Source organism: Hyperolius riggenbachi, chromosome 1, assembly GCF_040937935.1.
Source record: "Hyperolius riggenbachi isolate aHypRig1 chromosome 1, aHypRig1.pri, whole genome shotgun sequence".
Classification (NCBI taxonomy): domain Eukaryota; kingdom Metazoa; phylum Chordata; class Amphibia; order Anura; family Hyperoliidae; genus Hyperolius; species Hyperolius riggenbachi.
Window position 1 is genome coordinate 163,555,474 of NC_090646.1, and position 13,730 is coordinate 163,569,203.

General features: G+C 44.6%; 1 protein-coding gene across 4 annotated transcripts in view; it reads left to right on the top strand.

Moving 5' to 3' along the window:
* The first annotated feature begins 603 nt into the window (after positions 1-603).
* The window catches only part of NEK1 (NIMA related kinase 1), a 208,340-nt gene continuing 195,213 nt past the window's right edge, over positions 604-13,730 (top strand). For 3 of the 4 annotated variants that reach the window (XM_068278807.1, XM_068278809.1, XM_068278808.1), the window contains exons 1-2: positions 604-862; positions 8,484-8,580. In XM_068278807.1, coding sequence (XP_068134908.1) covers positions 746-862; positions 8,484-8,580 — 214 coding nt within the window. In that variant the 5' untranslated portion in view covers positions 604-745. Of the gene's footprint in view, positions 863-8,483; positions 8,593-13,730 lie in introns of those variants that run through there. The other variant, XM_068278810.1, reaches the window with a different exon arrangement.

Here is a 13,730-nt window from a genome sequence, read left to right on the forward strand (position 1 = left end):
TCACAGTGGTGCGTTGCAGAATAACAGCCACTTGGTAACGTGGCTTGCTGCAGGGCAATGCACCACCTATAGCGACCTTCACAGTGCGGCATGGTAATGCAATGCATGCACGTTTGGCGGTAACGCATGCGGTGCAAATGTGCACGTTAACAAGTACTGTAATGCATATTTTCATTAAATGTATGCTTCACTGTATGCGACACAACACGGTTGTAATGTGCAGTACAATTTTCTTTTCGGACTCAATGCAGTACAAAGATATGAAACCAAGGTTTGGGTACCACTGTCACTTGTGCTATCCCCTTCACTGCTATTGACTGTACAAAGAACAGGCATTACTAATCAATGCTCGATCAATAATTGCATCACATATAGAACTGTAATCGTTTTTACATTAGAATCACGATTCTGTTCTAGTTTCCATATAATCTAATATCTAATCTAATGAAAATAATTGCACAGTGTAGCCAACTGCATTATCAGCACATACACTATAGCACTACTGTACACCAGGAACAATCATGGCCACTGCGCCTCACTACGCGACAGCCAATGCAATTAGCAGGCTAGAGGGGCGAGGCTCAGGTCTGTGGGTGACGTCATGTGTGCGCCGAACGCTGGCAGCTTGCTGCCCAGCAACCACTAACATCACAGAGCGGGCCAGCGTATCTGCTGTGCGGAATACTCTGTCACCGGCCGCCCGGAGCTGTTCGCTGCATCAGTCATGCCGTAACCCGTCCCCATCATGAACAAGTACATCAAAGTTAGCAAGATCGGGGAAGGCTCGTTTGGTAAAGCAATCCTGGTGAAATCTAAAGAAGATGGCAAGCAGTTTGTCATCAAGGAGATCAGCATCTCTAAGGTGGGTCTGGCCCTCCTGTGCTTGCTTCCCTCCAGGCTTTGACAGCCAGCGCCCAGCACACGATATACTGTTCACTCCAAGTAGGCTGCTCACATCAGCATGCGTTACCTCTTCTTACTGTACTGGAGCTGTAGATGAAGCCTGTTCTCTCCATCAGTGCAATTAAGTTGAAATTAATGATACATTTAGTGGATGTCGAAAGCATGTGATTAGCTCAACTTTACCGGTGAAATTAAATGAATATGCGTTGGTTATTAATTATATCAGATTTTTAGTAAGGGGCTTGGTGATAGTCTACTTTAGGGACCCTGCAGGAAACCTCATAGGGAACCGTTCTCCATCCCAGCACCCTCTACAGCACGAAGTGTCGTGATTGGCCGAATAGTGTGGGCATAGTTTACCACAACCTACCTGAACCTGAAGTTAACCAGAGAGGATTAAAAGTGAACGTTTTATACATACCCGGGGGCGAGTACATTTGAAATCGGCGCAGGTAGACTTGGGCGCTGAATACAGCTGGTATATGGCTAATCCTGCATCTGCACATGTCCAGGCCAATTTAATTACTATTCCTCCTCCTGGCTGCCATGGATAGTGAGGGAATGAAATAATTCGGCTTCCAGCGATTGCTGGAGGCTGAATCATTGTGTTTTTAAGCTACCTCGGCTCCGTCTTCTGACAGCGCAGACGTTATTCACTTAGCGCTGCAATAGGAGTGATTCCTATTATAGTCTATGGAGGCGCCGGCTGCGCCCAAATCTAGCAGCGCTGAAAAGCACTGCTCTGCCCGAGGCTTCCTCCAGCCCCATCCGCATGGATTGCTACCACGCTGCGGTCCTCAGTCTTCTCCCTCTTTGGTACCGGGTCTCGTAACTTAGGCCAGTCGACGCAAGAGCATTGCGCTCCCTCTGTCTCTCTCAGCGGAGAATAGTACTGTGCAGTAGCTCCCAGCGACCAGAGAGAGCGCAATGCACATGTTCAGACTGGCCGCGGCTGGCTGAAGTTACGGAACCTGGTAACAGAGCTGGAGAAGACTGAGGATGGCGGTGTGGAAGTGATCCGTGTGGATGGGGCTGGAGGAAGCACCAGATATGTATAAATCTTTTAATCCTCTCTGGTTAACTTTAAAAGTTCGAGAGTGCTGTCCACCTAATAACATTTATGACATCTCCCTATGAGGTTTCTTGCTGGGTCCCCTAAAGCAGACTCGGGCCGGGAGCTTTTTGGTTCTTTACATAGTCTTGGTGTTTCTGGATTCCCATAACAGAGGATAATTGTACTTACACAAGTAATGCAAATCTGAAGTAAGAAAACTCAATTTAGGTTTGATACTGACCTAAGTTGAGGGAAGGCTCTGGATACCATAGAGCAGGGGTATCAAACTCAAATACAAAGTGGGCCAAAACTGAGCTCTGGGACCAAGTCGCGGGCCAACCTCAATGCCTAGTGGCCACCTCTCTCCCTTATAAAATTCCCTGGTCTAATAGCCCCCCTCCATTCCCTATACAGTTCCCTGGTGTCTAGTTGCCCTCCTCCCTCATCTATACAGTTCCCTGGTGTTTAGTGGTTCTCCCTCCCCTATACAATTTATTGATGTTTAGTATTCCTCCCCCCCCCCCCCCCATATGGTGTCCTGGTGTCGAGTGGCCCTTTACTTTCACTATACAGTTCCTTGGTGTCTGGTGGCCCCCTCCCTTTACTACACAGTTCCATGGTATCAAGTGCTTTCACCCTCCCTATTTGGCTTCTCTGGTGATCTAGGGCTTACCCTCCAATATAGCTTCTATGGCGGCCCCAAGTGGGCCAAACATAATGCAAAGTGGGGAAACCACCTGAGGGCCAGATCTAATGGCTCCGAGGGCCAGATTTGGCCCACGGGCCGGAGTTTGACATGTATGCCATGGAGCCTTCCCTTTCCTCTGTCCGTCCCATCATGGTTACATAGTTATTTGGGTTGAAAAAAGACAAACGTCCATCGATTTCAACCAGAAAAAAAAGTACAACACCAGCCTGCTCCCTCACATATCCCTGTTGATCCAGAGGAAGGCGTAAAACCCTTATAAGGCATGGTCCATTTAGCCCCAAAAGCGAAAAAAATACTTCCCGACTCCAGATGGCAATCAGATAAAATCCCTGGTTTCCAGGGCTGTGGAGTCGGAGTCGTGGAGTCGGAGTCGTGGAGTCGGGCAATTTTGGGTGCCTGGAGTCGGAGTCGGGGAAAAAATGCACCGACTCCGACTCCGACTCCTAATAAATTTGTAACTGTAATTAAAATAGAAAATATGATAAAATGTTCTATTCTTCAGATAATAGTCATTAAAAATAATGTATATATACAGTAATAGCTGTGCTTAGTCCACAAAAATGAAATAAACCAATCAAAATTAGTTACTTGTGCTGCTTCAATAAAGCAGTCCCCGTATTTTTAAGGTCAGATATACATATCTGATTGTGACTGTATATATGATGCGTACACAGGAATCTCTTATATATACTAAATAACATCTATGCTGTAAGAATAATGCCTGATGTGTAGCTGTGTCACTAATAGAGATGGTCAATGAGATGGAAATAATTCTGCACTGATGCTGATTTATGCAAATGTATGCACTCCCTTTGCTGATTAAATCAAATAATTTGATATGTTATTAAAATTTGGTTTGGTGACTACAAATTAAAGGGTACCTGAGACGGATGAAAAGTAAAGTTTTATACATACCTGGGGCTTCCTCCAGCCCCCTTCAGGCTAATCAGTCCCTCACTGTCCTCCACCACCCGGATCTTCTGCTATGAGTCCTGGTAATTCAGCCAGTCAGCGCAGTCCGGCCGCATGCCACTCCCACAGTCAGGAACATTCTGCACCTGCGCAATAGTGCTGCACAGGTGTAGTATGCTCCTAGCGGTGGAGTGTGTTCATGCGCACTACGCCAGACTGGCTCAAGTACCTGGACTCATAGCAGAAGATCCAGGTGGTGGAGGAGGACAACGAGGGACTGATTATCCTGAAGGCGGCTGGAGGAAGCCCCAGGTATGTATAAAACTTTAATTTCATCTGTCTCAGGTTTACTTTGTTACACAGTAGTACTATACTCTACATATGCACTCCTCACAGAGCTGCAGGGAATCCACTGAGAATGCTGTGCACATTGAACACAGAGGTGTTGTCTGTTTACAATCTCCTCATTCCCCTGCAGAGTGCCTGCACATCATTCTTACATGTACCCACACTTACATTGCCTAGGGCCTGATAGATGTTCTTTGTTCCAGTTTGTACCTTTTACAAGTACTATTACTAAGGACTAGTTTTAGTCTAAAGGGAATAAATATAGTAGTCTACATATCCTTCTCACTTCAGTTGTCTTGTAAAATTCCTAAGCGTTGGCAGTTATGAGACGAATTTCATGTTACATACTTTTAATCAACAAAATTGTAATATGCAAATTAGAGGAGTCGTGGAGTTGGAGTCGGAGTCGGTGGAATCCTAAACTGAGGAGTCGGAGTCGGTGGATTTTTGGACCGACTCCACAGCCCTGCGGTTTTCTGTACTGTCCCTGGTTAAAGCAAGTCAACCTGCTTGGTCTTTGGTACACATCGGGTACCCTTCAGAACTTCTAGTATCCCTAAGAAGTTGCTAAGATGATTATTTCTGTACTATAGATGCATGAGCACAGAGCATGCAACATACAGATGAGGTCATCTTTAGAAATATTGAGAGACACGAGTAGTTCAGAAGGCTCCTGTAAGAGATTTTCCACCTAGTGGGTCGAAAACCCTTAATCAGGGACGACGCAGCAACAACTGGAATGGCCCGAGGATCAGAAAGGTTCTATGGTATGCAGAGCCTTCTCTCTACTTAGGTATGTATCAAACCTGAAGTGTGTTTCCTCACTTCAGGTTCCTTTTAATTATAGTTTTTATTGCTCTCCAGTGTGCATCAGAAGACTGAAGGGGACTAAGCATTTTTCCACTGCAAATTGCAATCACGATCACAAAAACACTGCAATCTGATCATGATTTTCAACTATTCTGCTTGCAGAGCAGCATTATTTTCTGTGCATTTTTATTGTCCTCCTTGGTGCACTTGCGATTTCCTAAAGATAAAGGCAGGGACTTCATTCATTGCAAGAAAATCACAGTGCAGTACTAGAATGCCCCACACTTGTAAAAGTAGGTATCAACCATATGGTCATGCTGTTGTAAAGTATTGTCCTTGGGCCTACTGGGCAGCTTTTGGGGGAAAGAAATTCCCACCAATAAAAGCCAGGACCCGGGTCTTGGATGAACAGCGAATAGCAGCAATATGGACCACTACAAATATGCCAATTACGCTTATTTAAAGCATATCATGATAAACTGCCACCGTGTGTTAAAGTGCTGGTGTAATAGAATCAAATGATCCTAAAGTAATATGAATACTGTATGGGAAATTATATATGTGCAGTGAGAAGAGACACATATGTTATACAGTTATCTATAGCATTTTGTAGGTGCCCGTGGAGGAGCTGTGTGACCCAATTTGGTAACTATGCACTCACCTTGTAGCTAGACAAGACACAGAACATTTCTATAGCACTTTTTTCCTGGTGGACTAAAGGCGCCAGAGCTGCAGCCACTAGGGCGGGCTCTATAGGCATTAGCAGTGTTAGGAGTCTTGCTCGAGGTCTCCTTACTGAATAGGTGCTCGCTTACTGAGCAGGAGGAGCTGAAATTCGAACCCTGTGTCAGAGGCAGAGCCCTTAAAGAGACACTGAAGCGAGACTAAATCTCGCTTCAGGTCTTATATATAGCAGGGGCACGTGTGCCCCTGCTAAAACGCCGCTATCCCGCGGCTTAACGGGGGTCCCTTCACCCCCAACCCACCCCCCGCAAAAGTTGGTCGGAAAATGGTCGCTCGTATTCTTCTTCCTGGAGGCAGGGCTAACGGCTGCAGCCCTGCCTCCAGTCGCGTCTATCAGCGGCGCATCGCCGCCTCTCCCCCGCCCCTCTCAGTGAAGGAAGACTGAGAGGGGTGGGGGAGAGGCGGAGATACGCGTCTGACAGACGCGCATGGGGCAGGGCTGCGGCGGTTAGCCCTGCCCCAACCAGGAAGCGCTCCCCCGCTGCACGGAGGGGGTTTGGGGGGACAGGGACCCCCGTTAAGCCGCGCTATAGCGGCGTTTTAGCAGGGGCACGCATGCCCCTGCTAGCTATGAGGTCTGAAGCGAGATCTATTCTTGCTTCAGACTCTCTTTAACCGGTACACTAACCAACCAATCGTATTGTCACACCGATCAACCTCCTTGGCGTTAAATTTTTGCAGGATTTCTGTGCAAAAAGTAATCCAGTTATTTTTCATGATTTTTGCCCGTAACTTAGCAAAAGATGTCAAGCAAGGGTCTAGTATACATTTCGAGTGTAGTAAGTTTCAAACACAAAATCATGTCAAAAATACATTTAATTTTCCCTTCCTGCCAGGCCACAGTTTACCCACTCTTCAGAATATGTGCAGTTTTTCGCATAAAAATTTGGGTTCATGTGTAAATTTTCGCATGCAGGTTTCCAGAGCATATGGAAATTTGCATACAAAAGTACATTTTAATGCAAAAAAATGGAACACTACCTTAGAATTGCTGGATGAGCCTGACTCATCCATACCGGTTTTAGCTTTTTTTTCCCCTGGACAAGTTGGCTCATCCATACTGCCAGGGAGGCTATGGAAACGGTTGATAGTGCAAACATTCAGGATTAATTGGGCCCACCAGCCTCTCTGTTTTCATACAATGTAATCTGTATAATCCAGGGGTGCCCACACTTTGTTGGTTCGCAAGCTACTTTACAACTTGCAGAGTCCACGAGATCTACCTGCCCCTGCCTCCCCCATCCCCCAGCATACATAAGGATTCTTCTCCCCCCCCCCCCCCCCCCCCCACTTCCCAAGCCTAGCGAATAGCAGCAGCAGAAGCCTTCTCCCTTACATGTCGTGAACATAATTCAACAAGCCATCTCCCCTACATTCCCTATCCCAGAAGTTCAAGCCTCCCCCCTTCAAACATAGCAAATAGCTTCAGAATCCTCCTGAAGCTATTTGCCCACATTTCTCTCACTTGCCTGGCAGCCTGCAGGGGAGTAGATGCGGCGCATGCAGACAGCCTGGAGGGGAGGAGATTCTGTGTGAGTCACACACCCTGGAGGGGAGGAGACCTGTCTCCTCTCCCCTTCAGCCACGCCTCCCCTTTAGCCGCGCCTCTCCTATCTTGTCACTGATGCTGCTAACGCAGCAAAATCTGACAGCCGCGGCTGCGTGGCTTCAGATTGACAGGACGCAGCCAGGCGGTCGTGATCTACTCAGCATTCGGTTGCGATCTATCGGTAGATTGCGATCGACGTATTGGGCACCAATGGTATAATCTGATTGAAAATAGGATTATTCGCTAAAAATTGTATAGTTAATGGGCACCTTAATACTGACTGAATCGGATGTAATTAAATGAACACTATTGCGAAAATCATAACACTTTATATACAGTACATATAAACATACAAATAAGAAGTACATTTCTTCTAGAGTAAAATAAGCCATAAATTAATTTTCTCCTATGTTGCTGTCACTTACAGTAGGTAATAGAAATCTGACTAGCCCATCTCTATATGGGGGTTTCTGCTATTTTCAAAAGCACGTAATGAATGGAAGTCTAACTGCCAAAATAGTGTGCAGCAAGCAGGGAGGCTGGCCAGCATCTTTGTATAGAGTGTCTTTATAATTAATATAGGCCATGCTGAGAATCCCCCATGAAGAGATGGACTAGCCCAAAACCTGTCAGTTTTGTCAGACTTCTACTACTTACTGTAAGTGACAGCAACATAGGAGAAAAGTAATTTGTGGATCATTTTACTCTGGGAGAAATGTACTTCTTATTTGTATGTGTTTACATGTATTTTAAATTTTACGGGTTTTTTTTAACAGTGGTCCTTTAACTTCATAGAAGAAAAAAGTTATTTCTAGCATTGCTAGACGGGTTATGCAGGGGGCACACGTGTCCTTTCGATTTTGCAGGTGTTTTCTGGGTTTTTGGCACCCTGGGATCGCATTTTCCGTTCGCAATTTTTTTTTCATTCGTTTGTGCAGAAGAAAAGCATAAGGTAGTCCGATTTATTATTTTTTTTCTTTAAAAAAAAACAAAAAAAAAACGCATCAGCAAATTATTCAATTCCAGAACAGCCCAATGAATTTAATAGCCAGTGTAGAACAAATCAAATTGATAGCCAGTGTGGAACAAATCAAAATGAATAGCCAGTTTGGAACAAAACAAAATGAAATCAAAAGTGTGCTGGCTGCCTGCATTTTTGTTTGGCAGTGCAGTGCTAATCATGTCATGGTATTTCCAAATGACTCGAGTTTAAAAAGTGTCCAACCCTTAATACTGCCAGTCGTTGGAATTGCATCAGGCCTCCTTATTCTAAATGAGACAGGATGTTGTTGTGTTATTTCTAAGGCTGTCATTAGAGACAATTTGAAAGGAAGTTATTTTTCAGAATCTGTTTACAGTTAATGTTTGTTTTCTGGCCAGTTATGGATTTTGTATGCTGGTTACATCCATGATGTACTTCCTGTATTGATCCGCAAACTGTGTGTTTCTTCCAGATGTCTAACAAAGAGAGGGAGGAATCCAGGAGAGAGGTTGCTGTATTGGCAAACATGAAGCATCCAAACATCGTCCAGTATAAGGAATCATTTGAAGGTCTGGAATTATGTATGCTGGCTTTTTATAATAAACTATTACTGGGCTTGCCAGTGAGACTATCTTAAGAGTTTATTGTTCTTTTTTTTTTTCTTTTACCAGTTTGTTTGTTCATTTTTTAATTTAACCCTAAGGCTAGTTACACACCAGGACGTTGCGTTTAGGGGACGTTATAGGGCACATAACGTGCCCCTAACGCAACGTCTGGTGATCTCTGGTGTGGACGTCGGAGTGAGCCGCGTTGTGCAGCTCACTCTGGCATCCGTGATGCCTACTCTTGGACGCATGTGGTATCACGTGGTCCCGCCCGGCCAATCGCCGCACAGGGCGGCCGCTCCAGGAAGTAAACACTGCACGTCACTGAGTGCAGTAAATATTAATTAGCCATGTGCCCGGCCGCTCTCCCCTCCTCCCCAACATGACTGAGCATGTGCAAACAGTCTAACGCGGCTTAGCCGCGGAGAACGCACAGCATGCAGCACTTTGCTGCGTTACAATGTAACGCAACGTGGGCAGTGTGAACAGCCCACTTGTGTTACATTGCTGTGCGTTGGGGGAGCGTTACAGGCTGCACTAACGTGCGCCTGTAACGTCCCTGTGTGCAAGAAGCCTTAGACTGCCTGCAAATTTAAAAAAAAAAAAAAAGCTACAAGCCAATGCCAGCTACACACTATTTGAATTGTACAGATTATTTTGAGTGCTGCAATAGTTTGCTTCCAACTAGTAATCACAGTCCTAAGAATATAGATAACTGGATAAAAAAAAGAAGAAAAAATTAGTCCAATATTGTCCTAAAGAAGTCTGTAAACATGCGCGCTCTATGATGGCTATGGCAAGCCTTTCAGTGTTCTTGGTTTGATAGACAACGCTCAGCGTTGTTATACAGTCCACCATCCTGCACCCAGTGAGGGATTGAACTCACCCAGCCTTTATGACCACTGCTAGATTGGTCAGATATCGCTCAATGTATGTCCCGCAACGGGCTCCTTAGGTTGTCACCTTTCCTTCAATCTGGCATGCAGGTGTTAAGTGGAATCTTCAATCAATATAAAACTTAATAGTAGAGATGGCTCGCATAGCATAATTTCTGTTTTGGATGAAACACTTGTTTATTATTAAAGTGAACCTCCGGACTAAAAATCTACTCAGCAGAACTGAAAAGGCTTGGTGTTTCTTTAACAGTTTCACAGCAACAGAACTTTGTTTTTCTTACCAAAGCATCATTTTTAGCTGCATTTTTATCAAAGCTCCACCCATCAAAGAAAAAAAAGCCCGGGCTTTTTTCCCCTGATGCTGTGCAGAGCATGATTGGATTTCCTATGTTGTTGTTCACGTTGCCTAGCAACTGGGAGAGGTAATCAGGACACAGGACAGTTGGAACTGTGTCTCATGCTCCCTGTCACCTCCTTTCAACCAAAAAGATGGCTGCCATCATGAAATCAAACCTTTGCCTGTTCTTTTAAAACAGGGTGGGTAAGAGATTATATTACCTATCTAAATTAACATAAATATTGTAACTTAATGACAGTATGTTTGTTTAGGCTGGAGTTCCTCTTTAAAATGCACTCACATATAGGTGGGTAGATTCAGAAGGCATAGAGTATTACGGGCTCTCCCCCATTGCCTCCCGGGTAGGCGTCTTGGTTTACCTTGCTCCTCCACCTCTCCGATAACTTTCTGAGGCTCAGGAAGTGATTGGCGAGGCGGCGAGAGCATGGCAAACCAAGACGCCTACCTGAGAGGCAACGGGGGAGAGCCCGTAATACTCTACCTTTTGCCTTCTCTCCTATGAGGTTTTATATTGATTGAAGATTCCACTTAACACCTGCACGCCAGATTGAAGGAAAGGTGATAACCTAAGGAGCCCGTTGTGGGCCATACATTGAGCGATATCTGACCAATCTAGCAGTGGTCATACAGGCTGGGTGAGTTCAATCCTTCGCTGGGTTCATGGTGGTGGACTGTATAACAACGCTGAACGCTGTCTATCAAACCAAGACTGTTAGAATTGCGTTTATTAAATGCCCAGATCTACATGTTCCAAAGTCCACATTAGTCAGCAGGGATCGTTACTGAGGTGCAAATACATTTTGATGATTGAGAACTCTGCTAATTATTATGATACAGAACTATGCTAATTATTATGAAAGTCTGAAATGTAAATGGACCGATCAAATCTTACAGTGAAAGCATTTGATTAGTCCATTTTCAAGCTGCATAGATTTGCAATAATATTTGCATAATCTGCATCAACTTGGAATTCCTAGCATATTTCAACTAAATTGATATTGCAATATTGGCCTTTAGATATCTGTGGCAAAGGAATATGGGGAAACCCAAAAATACCTATTGACGTCTACAAGGGGCGGAAGTAGTTTTGTACTAAAATGCCTATAGACATCTGGAAACACAAAAATGCCTATAGATGTCTGTGGCAGTCTAAAGGCAGCCAAACACTGGTCGATTGCCAACAGATAGATCCCTCTGTGATCGAATCTGATCAGAGAGGGATCTAATGGCTGCCCATACACTGCACACAAATTTTGAATCGATTTCAGCATAAAATCGATTCACAATCTGTGGAGCTGCGGCCTGCCTCAGGTCACTCCTGCTCCCCCCCACCACCAGTAATACATCACCTGTTCTGCCGCTAGTCCCCAGGTCCGTGCTGTCCCTTTCTCCAGCTGGTTGTCCTTATCTTCTCTTTACTTCTTGTCCTGTCCTGTGAGAAGGGGAAGTTCGAACAGTAGAGCGCGCCAAACCTAGGTGCGTCTTATGTTCCGGAGCGTCTTATACAGCGAAAAGTATGGTATGCGTCCAACCAGCCCATTCAAGGAGCTACAAATTCTTACACCATTGAAAATTGATTTAAATCAGAATGTGTTTTTAGGTCACATTTATTTAAAAAAAAAAAAAATTTTTTTAAAGGTTTCAAAAATTTTCAAATAGACACGCACACACTACCAAATATGATGGCTCAGTGAAAGAATACATGTTTACTAAAATAATTGGGATACCAGTGGGGAAGGAGGCTAAAGTCTCTGTAATGAACCTGTCCGCTTATTTAAAGGACTGGAGGAGTAAGATCCCTTAAAATATATTACAGTGAGGTGGAGAGTAAAAGGCAGCAAGGATGTGTAATATAAGCCCTGCACTAGCAACCTTACCACCAGATGTGGATGTAAGCAGGATGGCGGCTGTGACGAATCAACGTTTATTCGTCCTAAAAAAGTAGTTAGAGCCTTATAAAATATTCCCTGTCGCCACTATTAAAAAGTGACAGATAGGGAAAGGCTTAATTTACAAAAAGATCAGGGAAGCCAGGGGTTAACAGTTCCTCTCCCTGGTCAAATGTAGCAAACCCTGGCTCTCTGGTAGCTTCTAATTACAAAACCTTGCACCTACTGTACATGGGACCGGGTGTTTCCTGGCCTTATGTGACCCCCTAGAAAGTTTATGGCTCATCCATCAGATGAAGCCAGAGATGTGCTTGGCCTAAATTGTAAAAACCAAGCTTCTAGGAGAATTCTGTCTGTATTTTTGCCACCTCGGCCAGAACAGCCAAAAGGCATTGATTCAGAGTCCCTACATGAAAGGAACAGCCAGAGATCTAGCCATAGGAGGTCCTGCTAACCTCTTGCAGAAGCCACTTAGAGACAACAGCTGGCTTTCTCACTGACAGTTAGGAAAACCTTTCTGTGATCTCACAAATATTAAATCCCTCTTTTGTCATAAAGATGACTTTCCAAATAGGCAACAGCCTTTACAACCCGCTTATTATGAAATTCGGAACAAACCACACAAGTGGATTCTTCCGAATTAACGGTAAGCCCTGCCAAAGCAGAGATATACATTTTGGGGTCACCGTTCACTCTAAACCCCCCAAGTTTGGTATTAGCAGATGCACACACTTGTGCTGATTATGGATATTTATTCGGGTTCTTGATATTACCCATGGGCATGCTGAGAGCGGGCAAAATATGAAGTGGCCCAAACCTCTCCCTGCCTAAGGGGGCACTGCTTTATTCAAATTGCACAAGGCTGGACTTGTATGTGTCATAACTCCCCCCACCTACAGTGAGGAACAAAACTGACATGACCCAAAAGTCCAGGTCCTTTACCTTCAATCTGAAGCCTAGTAACATCCTGGCAGCCCGCAAAGACACGGACCAAAACCTCCATCTTGGAACTATTTCTAACAAAGGCCTGTTGGCCGCATGGCAACCGCCATTTTGGGACTTTCGCCAAAGACTTGCGATTGCCGCATGGACTACCGATAAGGGTATTCGAACTGTATATTAAGACATTCTGTTTCTTTTCTTCTCTTCTCTCTGTCAAATCAATCTGTTCTAAAATAAGCTGTGTGTATGTAGTTTAGAAATAAACTAACGATTTTTTATCGTTCAGTCGTGTGCCTTTTCTGGTCATCTGATTGCTGCTATAACAAATCTGCCCTCTGAAGAGTCAGTCATACTACCGCATTGTGTTATTACTTGCTTATAACTTGTTGATTTGCTAGCTAGGTTGTAAATAAACGTTTCTTCCTTTTAGGATTAGCTAGTACCAGATTTCCTGTGTGAAATCGATAACTTTCGTTTCTCAATTGTAAATACAATTCGAGATTGCATCATATAGGGACCCAGTAACCTTTCTTTAACGTCACATTGCTCACAGTCTTTAAGCCGTCGGAAGTGACTATTCCCCGAACGGTGACTGGAGCGTGTTGAACGTGATTGGGCTGGCTACCGTATTATGATAGCGTTGGGGTCTCTTCGCCCTAGTTGGAGACTTTCTGCTCCGTTCATCCAATCAGACAGTGGTGGCAGTGTATTTACCCGATTTCCAGCGCGAAATCGATATTTTTAGTTTACCGATTGTGTATATACAATCAGAATTGTACATGAATGGGCACCTCCAACCGATCTTAACTGTTTACTACGCACACAGTGAATTTGCCTCCAGCAGTCTCTAGTGCATGAGACCTGCATGGCAACAGTGGCCTAGTAATACGGGATTGGTGGATGTTTGTCCCATTACATATTGTCGGCAGCTGCGCGACCAATCTTTGTCAGTCTGTTCACCGTACTTCCTGCGTATGCTAACGGGAGCAGATTAGACAGGATTGGCACGCTCTGTGGCCTTTTCTTTCT